The following is a 13,159-nucleotide window of genomic DNA, read 5'->3' as shown; positions in this document are numbered from 1 at the left end:
TCTGTTATTCGCCTCGCTCGCTATGCTCGCTCTGCTCATCAGACTCGTTCCGTAAAGAGTAACTTTACTGACTTGGTACATAAATAACTATTTGTGCTTTTTAAAATTTCTATGGTGATACTTTTATGGGCCATTCCACGAACACTCCTGTTTTGGATTACTTCGACAACGAATATTTTACTGTGCAACATAAGAAGTACGAAAGTAAATGGCGCTAATAATTATTCCAATAAACAACAATGTAATTTGCAATTTACTTTCGTTCTTCTTATTTTGCACAGTAAAATATTCGTTGTCGAAGTAATCCAAAACAGGCATATATGTTCGTGGAATAGGGTATACTTATTATGTTCCTATTACAAAATTTGGCGTGAATAACTTGGCGCTCTCACCATTTTATACAACGACTTAGAATAATTGATCAAATAATGATTGCTTATGTATTTATTTTCAGATATTACTATGATAAAAACATAATGACAAAGGTCCACGGTAAACGATACGCCTACAAATTCGACTTTCAAGGTTTAGCCGCTGCAACGCAACCAGCAACAAGCGATCCCAGCAGCTACAAGTACCAAAGTGAACTCTTCATGAGCTCCTACCACCACAGCGCAAAGCTAGGTAGCTTTATGAGCCCTCATGCAACAATCCCCAGTTCAGCAGGTTGGTAATATTTGTTTTTTTTTTATTTAGAATTAACGTGCTTGGCTACTATGGTAGGGGAGCCCAAGCGAGGATTTTTGCAGTTACTCGAGCGCGTCAGATTATTACATGGGGGGAAACCTTGTACTCTGAAAATGTACCTCTACCATATATTGGCTCTTAATGCAGGGGAGTTCGTTAAGGGAGGGCCGAAAAAAAATCTATCCTTAGAAAAACTCGAAATCGTCAGATTAAGATAAGGTAAGTTAAGTACATGCAAAACAGTGTACCTACATATATTTCAAAAATCTGACACACACTCACAACAAAAAAGCGAATATGTCGCGAAATGAGTGACAGATCGAAAAACTAAAAAATAAGTACTCAATATTTTTCAAAAATTTATCCAATGATACCAAGCACGACTTCCCACGGATAGAGGTGGGGGGTAAATTTAATATTTTAAATACGAATCCAGCGATATTTCGCGAAATGAACATCAGATCTAAAAACTGAAAAATACACTTATTTAATATTTGTGAAGAATCTATCGAATGGCACCAAACACGACCACCCACGGAGGTGATCCCCCACGTTACTTTAAAATCTTAAATGGAAGCCCCCATTTAGTAAAGCAGATTTGGATTCCTTACCTGAAAATCTTCTTCTTTAAGTTCCATCTTCTATCGAAGGTTGGAAATCATCATGGCAATGCGGACCCTGTTGACTGCCGCTCTAAATAGCTCTGCACTACTGCATTCGAACCATTTCCGTAAGTTCTTAAGCCAGGATGTTTTTCGTCTTCCCACAATTCGCTTTCCTCAGATTTTGTCTTGCATAATAAGTTGTAATAATGAGTATTTTCACCCTCTCATCACATGTCCCAAGTACTGAAGTTTTCGTCTTTTGATACGTTAGTATTATTTCCGGTTGATTTCCTATCCTTCTAGTTACTTCCACGTTCGACATTCTTTGAATCCATGATATTCGTAGGATTCTTCTGTAACACCAAAATTCAAAGGCGGCCAACTTATTCAAATGGATTTGTTTCAATGTCCATGCTTCCAAGCCATAAAGAAGAGTAGAAAACACGTAACATCGAAGCAACCTTAGGCGTAGTTCTAACCTTATATCCCGACAACAAAAGAAACATTTTAAGTTTAATGAATGATGCACGTGCTATTTCAATACGTGTCTTAATTTCTTTGGTTTGGTCTACATTTGATGTTATCCATGTTCCTAAGTATTTGTAGTTTTCCACACTCTCAATTACAGTATCTTCAATAGTTAATTAAATATTTGCGTGTGCTGATTTAGCTATGATCATGCATTTAGTTTTCTTTAAATTCATCTTCAGTCCGTACTCATGACAGCTTTCCTTAAGGCGTTGCATTACGTTCTGTAAATCATTATTGTTATCCGTTATTATTACTGTATCGTCTGCAAAACGTAAGTTGTTCAAAACTTGTCCATTGATAGATATACCTTCTATTGAATCTGAGAGCGCTTCTTGAAATACCGCTTCACTGTAGACATTGAAAAGTAGTGGAGACAGCACGCAACCCTGACGGACTCCTCTTTGTATTTTGATATCTTGGGTGTCCTGGTTGTCAACTCTTTCCTTGGTGGTTTAATTCCAATATATATTAGATATAATTTTCATATCACGACTATCAATATTTTTGCTTTTTAATATATCTACAAGCTTTTTATGTTGGACTTTATCAAATGCCTTTTCAAAGTCTACAAAATATAAGTGCATATCCTGATTCATGTCCGTGCATCTCTGGGCCAGCACATTCAAGCCGAACAAAGCATATCGTGTGCTCATACCATTTCTAAAGCCAAATTGTGTGTCATTGATTTCATATTCGAGAGTTTTAACAATTCTGCTGTGTATTATTTTCAAAAATGTTCTAAGTGTGTGACTCGTAAAAATACGTAAAAATATGTAACTTTTATTCGAGACATTTTTTCGAATTATGGATAGATGGCGCTATAATCGAAAAAAACGATTGTTGGAAATGGAAAATTAAATTAAAAAATGGAAAGTCCCCACTAAAATGAAAAACTTAACTTAACTTTTTTTGGTTTTAGGACTACTCTTCACAACCCAATAGGTCCCAACGCGCTCGAGTGACTGCACATTTAGCATACTTTGCTCCCCTACCATATGACCACTTAGACGAATATTGTTACAATATATTACAAAGTACGATACTATTTGATTTTATTACAATGTGATTATATTTTCCTATATGTTACTGCTTATTGGAGGATTGGAAAAGCCCGATAATTTTAAAATAAACGATTTTTCCTTCTTCTTTAAGGTCAATTCTTCATCTTCTTGTAGTGCCTATCCGTTTCAGATGTTGGCGACCATTATGGCAATCTGTACTTTGCACACTGGTGCTCTGAAAATATTTGTGGTTGTTGTGTTGAACCACTTACGTAGATTTCTCAGCCAGGAAATCATTCGCCTTCCTGGTCCACGTTTTCCTTCCACTTTTTCCTGTAAGATTAGTTGCAGAATATCTCGCGATGTTCCTCATGATGTGATCGAGGTATTCGATTTTGGCTGTTTTTATTGTGGTACAGCTCTTTTTATTTTTGAATTCTCTGAGTAACGTGATTGGTATAAGATATCTTTATTATTCGACGATAAAGCCACATTTCCAAAGCCTCAATTTTCTTGTAGGTGGCGTCTGTGAGAGTCCATGACTCAACTCCGTACAATAGTATAGAAAAGATATAACATCGTAGTAACCTTAAGGTCTATTGATTTGTTAATATTGATTTATCGTTGTAGTATTTCTTGAAAGGCAGATGACTAACCATCTATCTATATCACTCCATCCGTGCGAATAGTCTTGTCATCTCAACACATGGCTAACTTTATTGGCATACCTACTCAGAGAAAAAATGTAATAAGCTAGCTCGGATTGTAGTTCTAAAATTAACTTTAAACGTGTCTTGATATCTCCCAGTGGTTCAAAATTATAACATTTGCCACAAAAAGGAATTTAAAGATAATATAGGTGCTGTAAGCATTAATGGCACAAATCTAAATCTGTTGAGTGAAGTAAGTCCCTTGGAGTAATATTAGACTTAAGGTTTACTTGTCATCAGCAAAGATAACGAATAACCAAGAGAGTGGTGACTGTGACTACGTTAGTGATAGCCAGACTCACTCATGGAAAAAGTTAGATATGTACAGGGTGTTTGGTAAAGAATGGGCCATAGCTCAACCTTAGATTCCTGAGGTTCAAATAGGTGGATTTAAGCTAACTTACCTTGGTACAAAAGTTGATAATAACCGAAATACAAGGTGTCAAAGTTAAACTTTTATTTTATTTATCTTTGAATATTTCCTGACAGGCATGGGACAACAACACGAAATTTGGTAAGTGGTGCTGATACTGTACACCCTACTAAATTATGTTAAACAAACGTTTCTGGCTACTACCAGAGGCGCACGACGGGGAAACGTGAATGGTTGACCCTTCCCAAATTCTACGCCACTGGCGGAATTGCTATTTTAGTGCAATTTTTTGTTTCGTCAATACATTATATGTAAAAAACATACACTTGATTCGTAACGATAAAGCCATTAGTTTTCGAGATATTTGAAGCTAAAAACGAGAGACATAATACATTAACCAAAATAAGTCTACCTTTTCATTTTTAACTTCAAATATCTCTAAAACTAATGACTTAATCGTTACGAATGAAGATTATATTATTTGCATAGAAAGTATTGGAGAATGTAAAAATTATGCTAAAATAGCAGTTTCATCAGTGGCGTAGAATTTGGGAAGGGTCAACCATTCACTTTTCCCTGTCGTACGTCTCTGGTGGTAGCCAGAAACGATTATTTAACATAATTTAGTAGGGTGTACAGTGCTTACACTTTCTGCCAAGTATTTCACGGATATGTCAAATTATTTTAAAGTATTCTTTTTTTTAATAATTTATTCTTTATTTAAAACTTTAAGAAATATGTGTGCCCGGTACTATAAAACTATTTGACATATCCTTATGGTACTTGGCAGAAAGTGTAGGTACTATACACCCTACTAAATTATGTTAAATAATCGTTTGTGGTTAATACCAAAGGCGTACGACAGGGGAAAGTGAATGGTTTACCCTTCCCAAATTCTACGCCACGGATGAAACTGCTATTTTAGCATATTTTTTAGAGTCTCCAATACTTTCTATGAAAATAGGCAGACTTTTTTAGTTTTTAGCTCCAAATACCTCGAAAACTAATGGCTTTATCGTTACGAATGAAGAGTATGTTATTTACATAAAAAGTATTGGAGGATCAAAAAATTGCACTAAAATAGAAATTCCGCCAGTGGCGTAGAATTTGGGAAGAGTCAACCATTCACGTTCCCCCGTCGTACGCCTCTGGTAGTAGCCAGAAACGTTTGTTTGACATAATTTAGTAGGGTGTACAGTACTAGCACCACTTACCAAATTTCTTGTTGTCATCCCATGACTGTCAGGAAATATTCAAGAATAAATAAAATAAAAGTTTAACTTTGACATCCTGTATTTCGGTTATTATCAACTTTTGTACTAAGTTAAGTTAGCTTAAATCGACCTATTTTAACCTCAGGAATCTAAAGTTAAGCTAAGGCCCATTATTTACCAAACACCCTGTATATTGGATTTATAACATGGTAGTTAAACCAACGATCACAATTGCTCCAGTGGTATGGTGGGTATGATGGCAAACAAACGGTGAAGCAAAAATGTGCCATCCTCAAACTAAGCGAGGTGCAGATTAGCTTGGGCTCTGAGTTACTCTAAGTACTCCAACAGAACTGGACAATGTTACTGGACCTACTTCCTCTGTAACTAGCTGTAACTGGAAGGAGAAAATAAAGTATTATAGACTGTGAGAAACCCTGAGCAATATAATGGTTAGATCAGGATATAGTAACATCATAAATAAAATGGGAGATATGGTTGTAACGTTTGTTTCTGAGTAACACTGTCATACTGCTATGGTTGCCAGGTCAGCGGGGAATACACGGCGATAAAAGAGCTGATGAACTTGTCTCTCAGGAGAGAATCAGATTAGAGAACACTACAATGCACACTCAGAAGAAATATTCAAAAAGCATTAGAAGATGAAGTAGCAGGCATAAAAATAAATGGCCTACCCATATGTGAAATTAGATACGCCGATGACACAATACTAATAGCAGAAACTATTACAGATCTACAAAGAATTTTAGATAAGGTTGTTGCAACGAGTGAAGAATTTGGTCTGTCACTAAACATAAAGAAAACGAAATTCATGGTTATATCAAAGAAAAATATTAGAAACATCAATCTACACGTAAATAATAAAACGATAGAACGAGTTCAGAATTATAACTATTTAGAAAAGGCTAGAAGTGCATTCACTAATATGAAACAAATATTATGTAGTAGAGACCTCAGCCTAAATTCTAGAAAGCGAGTACTAAAATGTTATGTATTTTCTGTTCTTTTGTATGGTGTGGAGATATGGACTCTCAATAAATAATGCCTCAATAGATTGGAAACATTTGAGATGTGGATGTATCGAAGAATGCTGAGAATCTCCTGGACAGACAGAATAACCAATGAGGAAGTACTAAAGAGAATACAGAACAGCGGGGAGATACTGGATTCCATCAAAATAAGAAAACTTCAATACTTGGGTCATATAACACGTGGTGACAGATATGAACTCTTAAAATTAATTATGCAGGGAAAGATTCAAGGAAGGCGCAGCATAGGTAGGAGAAAAATGTCCTGGCTGAGAAATCTCAGAGAATGATTTGGATGCAGCTTATCTGAACTCTTTCGGGCTGTAGTGTCAAAAGTGAGAATAGCAATGATGATTGCCAACCTTCGTCGCGGAGATGGCACGTAAAGAAGAAGAAGACAATGCAGGGCCGGTCGTAAAAGTGTCAAAAAACACCGTCGCGAAGAGGTATGGATTTGAACAGAACATAACTCTCACTGAGAAAGTATACCCGGTCAAGCACATGTACAGTACCTGAACAAATTATTAGGTCAAGCAAAGAAAAATTTACTATATGAAGTTATTTCTCTCATGATTATGAATATTTAAAAAAATACCGTTTTGTTTCTTTTTTGTGAATATGTATTAACTTTAAGGTGCGTATCCATTAGGTTTGCTGCTCCGCCCTCCCTGCAACTACTCTAATCGATACGGCATGCGCTCCTCTACATATTATAATCCGCCACCGATTGGAGCGCCGAGATCAGAGAGTATAAAATATTCAGAGACCCCCTAATCAAAACAGAATACAACCGACTCTCGGCTTCCATAAGACTGGAGGTTAACAGGCTGAAACAACTACAGTGGATGCGTGTCACCTCTAGTCTGGATTATCGAGACGGTAGTAAATTCTGGAACAACTTCAAAATCCTAACAAGGCAAAAATCTAAACCACGCTCACATCTCATTGTCAACGACATCATACTCAATAATCCACAAGATAAGGCTGAGGCTTTTAAAAGCTCACTTCAGTCAGTCTTTATCACTCCTAACAATCCCAACTTTGATGAGCGACATAGACGCATTGTCGAGCTGAGAGTGGAAGATATACTCGATACTCCCATCCAGCACATGGCAGCTTACCCTCCTCCTGTGCAGGATGAAACCGTCAGGCAGATGTGTAATTTTGGCAAAAACACATCTCCTGGCCCTGATGGCATCCACAGAAGATGCCTCAAAAAACTTCCTGAGAGTATTATCCCGCTGCTTACACAAACAATCAATGCCTGCCTTAAGCTGTGCTATTTTCCAGCCTCATGGAAGGTAGCCAGTACTGTCATGATTCCCAAACCGGGAAAACCCCCCACCAGCACTTAATCCTATAGACCAATTTCTCTACTTAACACTCTAGGTAAAGTCTACGAGAGGATCCTTAAAGAGAGACTCGTAGAATTCCTAGACTCCACCCACCTTCTTCCTAGCTTCCAATTTGGATTCAGAGCTGAACATTCCACGCGTAATGCATTGATTGAAGCAGCCACCTTCATCTCCCAAGAAATCAACGAGCGTCAAAGACACGCAATAGGCATATTCCTAGATGTCCAAAAGGCTTTCGATCAAGTCTGGCATGCCGGGCTGATTGAAAAATTATGCCATTTTGGACTGCCAATAACTTTTATCAAAATCATACACTCCTATCTCTCAGATCGAACAGTTCGCGTCAAAGTCGCAGAAATATTATCCACCTCCTTCACTCCACAAGCGGGAGTGCCACAAGGCTCAGTTCTAGCTCCAATATTATACACAGTTTACAACAGTGACGTTCCCAAACCAGCTAGACAATCCGAGTCAGTCCTACTATTTGCAGATGATACTGCCCTTCTCACCGCAGGCTGTTCAAGGGGCACTCGTGTAGAGCCCTCTGTATTCGATAAAGCTCAAACATTGCTGGATAAAATGGTCAGATGGTGTAACAGGTGAAGAGTTACGCTCAACGCCACAAAAACCCAGATGATCGCCTTCAGACATCCTAGTAGCCGATCCTTTGTGGAGGCTAGGATCGTTCTCCAGGGAGAGAGGCTCGAATATCGCCCTTCGGTGGTCTATTTGGGAGTTCACTTCGACTGGACTCTCAACTGGAACACTGACGTTACAAACACCTTAAACAAGGTAAGGAAAAGAGCTTGTCTCCTGGGAGCACTTTCTGGAAGGTTTGGAGGTACGTCCAGCAAAACACTTGTACACACGTACAAAACTTTTATAAGACCAATAATCGATTACAGATCGTGCCTCTATACACTGCTAAAACCACGAGCCAACAACAGAATTGCTGCTACAGAACGCAGGGTTCTGAGGAAGTGCCTGAGGAAGGGAAGGCTGTATCCGTCTGTACTAGTACATCCACTCGCTAAAGTCCCCAAAATAGTCGACAGAATCCGTTCTCTCGGCAGCAAGTATACAATGCGCGTCATCAACGGCTCTAACATTAGAGCCAAAAACATTCTCAAAACACCTTGCAATAGGCGCGGTTTTAGACTCACCGGGATTCCCAAAAATAAAGTTCCGTTCCCTCCGGCTAAACTTCTACAATTAGCTAGAAACGAACTTCCCGATGAGTTCCACGAAATTTTAGAAAACACTTCAGCTAAAGCTGAATCCAAGAGCCGTTCCACTAGTGACAGCTACCTTCGCTGTTTGGCGGGTATCTAACGCAGAGATTAGCAAAATACAGAACATAGCATTTCTTCTCGCTCGCTCCATCCAGCCCAGCACTTAGCAAAAATCACCGTCTAAACCCACACTTCTCAACAACACGCTTCTCCCTTTGGAAACAACCACGTTCCACACACTCCCGCAAAAAAAAAGGGAGTTCCAGTACCCTGAAGAGGCCTAAGCCTAAACGGGGATAAAATAACATGTCTTGATTGATTGATTGATTGGAGCGCCGAGGCGGAGCGCGCATTCTTGCATGGTCCAGGAGCGCCAACGTATTCACTATGTAGAACAGTTGTAGGAGCGCGAAGCGGCGAATCTCATGGATACGCACCTTTATAGGGTAACGGGTACAGTGATTGGCCACTTAAGGGATTTCAAATTGAATTAAAATTGTAAATTGGTATATTTTAATGTGAAATATTTTGTAAGGGTTTTTTAATAACGATGAAATATCAAATTTTATAAAAACTCAGCGTATTTTAGTAAAAATAATAATGAACATAAAAAATTAACACAAATTTAAAAACATACAAAATTACACAGTTATTGGCCATGCAAACATAGTTATTGGCATATAGAATTACAGTTATTGGCCACTCATAAAATTCCTAATTTTCTTTTTTTATTTGTGCAGTTAGGGCACACAAAACTATTTAGATATTCAATTTCTTGTTGTTTTTTAACACAACTACCAATATGGGAGCCTCTGACACAAAATAAACATTTTATTCCAACTTTTGATTTAGGAATATTTTAGGAACAAGAATAGCACAATCCTGTATACAAAAGATTATTATTTACAGACATGTTGGTGTTGTCTGATTGTTTCACCAATATATCTGAGAGAATTTGTATTTTTTCATGTTCTGGATATCCCTCTGTTTCGAAAAACAACTTTCTTTTAGCCGACTCACCAGCACGTTTTTCTTTGCTGGTTTCCAAATTTGTACATTTGCTTTGGGAAGTAGTCCTCAAATTTGATGAATTCTTATTGTTGGAGACATCAAAATATACGTTATCAATTGAGCGCAGAATAGCGTTTTCCTCTACAGAATCAGGAAATTGGTTTCGTGGCAGTTCGTGGTTTTCTTTGGCGTTAATCACTTCTGGTATATGTACTCTAACTCCACTTCTCAAAGTAGTGCTTTTAATTGTATGATCAAGAAGTGTGTCTGATTTAAAAGTATTTGTATCTACAATATCACCTGTATTTAGTGTAACATTTTCTTTATTCTTCACAACATTTTGACATTTTTTGCTCTCGGAATTGGCTCTTGTGGCAATTTTTTTTATTACTTTCTTCTTGGTTCCTTTATATTGTTTACCTTTATTGTTTGCTTTTGCGTCAATTCGCTTTTGTTTTCGTTCCAATTTTATTTTTTCTTGTTCGTGTTTCTCTTCAATTTTACGCCTCTCTGCATTTTGAAGATCTGAAGAAGTGAGCACGAAAGGCAACCGTTCTGTTTGCTTTTTACCCTTTCTTTCTGGGGTTTTTGGCCAAAAAAGAATTTGTCAATTGAGGTGTCAATTTCTTTATATAATGAGTTGTCTTGATTTACTAAACGCAGATTATCGGATGTCGATTGAATATCTAAAGTCATTGTATCTTCTGTGACAATAGTATCTTTTTGTTTGGGTTTTCTCGTCTAAACTTTAATACTGCCCGGTTCCAATTTGCCTTTAATGGTTTAAATGCAGCAACATCTGCAGGCTGTATAATTCTGGTCGCATTGGGATATAATGCCACTAAAATAATTTGTAACTTTGAGCATAATTCACTGGTTTGAATGGTTAAGTGAGTTTTATGTCCATCAACGAAAAAAATGACTGAAAATTTAGTGTTTTTTGCAACTAGGTACTTATATAAGACGTTTCCTATGTATTCATAGAAGTTTTCATTCTTGATCCATCCCGTATCGCTACAGCCTATGCCCCATTCTCGAGGAACTGAATTTATAACATTGCTAGGAAGTCGTTTGTATGGGTAAATAATCATAGGTGCTGCTGTTATTTCTTCAGATGCTGCAAACCTAAACATAACCGCCAAATTAACTTTGGAGTGATGTTCTATTTGATATACATTTTTGCTTCCCTTTACAGCCAACACTCGTTTATTTTTGTGACACAAGAGGAAGCAGGTTTCATCCCCATTAAAAACACGTGAAGGATCTTGAAGAATATCAATGTAACGTTTACGGTGTAAATATTCTTGAACACCGGTGAACCATTTTCTTATATCTTTTTCAGACACAACTGAACTTGCTGCTGTTACCGCTTCTGGAGTTCGCTCGCTTAAATCTGGATGTCTATTTAAAAAGGATCTATACCAACCTCTTCCGGGCCGATTGTCAGTAAAAGGATTAGCACGTGGATTTGCATCAAGAAAACCTTTAACCGAGTCTTGTATATTTTCCACTCTAGTGGAAAACCTTTGTCTTGGCATGTTACGATCCAATTCTTTAAACGATTCTCTTGGGACCAAAGTTAGTTTTTTCATTAAATTTTTCGCTTGCTCTAAACTGCAGTGTTGCTCTTGGCACATTAAATTGTTCAGCGGCTTTCCGTTGGCTCATGCCATTTTCTATGGCCTGAAAAGCAGACTGAAGGTCTTGTTCTCTATATTTTTTGTGATACGTTTTATCTTTCCGGATATTTGGCATTTTTTATTCTAAAAATAAAAATCATTTAATAGTATCTAATAATGTTATCTACAATACGGACGTTTCAAATTTGATTCAGATTGCCCGCATTGGCATTAATTTTATAACAACTAAAATAATTGTAATTTCATAAAAACGAATCAGGACAAAAAAGATATTCTTATTACACATTACAGTTATTGGCCACCCTGTGGTTTAGTGATTGGCAGTCGGCCAACCACTAGTTATAGCCATAAAAAAATAAGAAAAAATGCTTGAAATATGTTGTGTTGGGCCAAACTAAGCTAAAAGAGCCTAAATTATAATAAATATCTTAATTTAAAGTAGGTACAGTAATTGGCCGGTAGGCCAATCATTATAATGCGGACATATTTAAGATACGGTGCTTGGCCACTAAAATTTACCGCCAAAAAATTATAACCTTACTATTAAAACCACTGATAACGTAAGATGTACCCCACTAAATCATCACAAAACATTAATATAAGCAGATACACAATATTATTAGCCAAGATAACTCACCTCATGAATGGCCTTCCTTAACAAATTCTTTAAAAAACTCTTAAAACTGGATGCACCTGTTAAGCTTCGAACAACACACGCTGTCACAACTAGACAATATTAACTGAGAGAGATAATGGCTAGACCAAATATATAGCAATGTTGCCGAATTGCAATGCAAATACATTTATTTCCTTATACTTTCTAAAAATCTTAATATTTCGGATTTTTGTGAAAGTGGCCAATCACTAGTGACCGGCCAACAACTGTGCCCGTTACCCTATGTAAAGGAGCGCATGCCGTACCGATTGGAACAGTTGCAGCGAGCGCGGAGCAGCGAACCTAATGGATACGCACCTTAAGAGTTAATATTCACAAAAAAGGAACAAAACAATATGTTTTCAAATATATTCATAATCATGAGAGAAATAACTTCATATAGTAAATTTTTCCTTGCTTGGCCTAATAATTTGACCAGGTACTGTATGTATGTACCTATATTGAACGGACATGCGCTGGTAGGGCTAAAGTACTGTGGAAAATAAACAGGAATCAGCTCAGAGTCATCAGTTGCTATTTAGACACTATGGAGCATAGCTATAAATACAGATATACGACGAAGATACAAGGTGGAAAACATTAATAACTGGGTAATAAATAAAAGAGTACAATAGAACGATCGTATAAGCTGGATAACTATAAATAGAATAGTAAAGAAGTAAAGACGGTTCCCCAATAGGAAGAAGATTAGTGGGAAGGCCACGAAACCGATGAAACACCAACTTATTGGAGGTACATTGAAAAACACCCAGTCATGTCTACATAAAAAGAAGAAAAAGAGCATTTACAATTGCAAAGAGGTTGACTTTTAGGGCTAGGGCTACAAAATATTCACTGAAAGTCTCACCTTTGAAAAAAAATGAACCTGTCATTCCGATTTTGCATGTAATTTGCAAAAATAAAGATAAGTATTAACAGTGAGAAAGCAAAGAAGTTTTCAAATTGTTACCCTGTATGTATGTATAATATAGTTATATATCTATATTATGCACATACACATTGCCTCTAATATTATTCATATTTAAGCGTGTGATATATTACTACGAGAATAATAGACTAATTATTCGTCGTTGGT

The 13,159-nt window shown here is 37.1% G+C and overlaps 1 protein-coding gene across 1 annotated transcript in view; it reads left to right on the top strand.

Moving 5' to 3' along the window:
• LOC126881093 (DNA-binding protein D-ETS-3) overlaps nucleotides 1–13,159 on the top strand; it is a 231,279-nt gene that overhangs the window by 195,282 nt on the left and 22,838 nt on the right. Inside the window, exon 6 of the mRNA XM_050645133.1 lies at nucleotides 455–666. Within this exon, the coding sequence (XP_050501090.1) occupies nucleotides 455–666 (212 nt within the window). The remainder of the gene's footprint in view (nucleotides 1–454; nucleotides 667–13,159) is intronic.

This window comes from Diabrotica virgifera, chromosome 3 (assembly GCF_917563875.1).
Source record: "Diabrotica virgifera virgifera chromosome 3, PGI_DIABVI_V3a".
NCBI classification, from domain to species: Eukaryota; Metazoa; Arthropoda; class Insecta; order Coleoptera; family Chrysomelidae; genus Diabrotica; species Diabrotica virgifera.
Note: the sequence above shows the minus strand (reverse complement) of the source record. Positions and strands in the feature narration are given on the sequence as shown.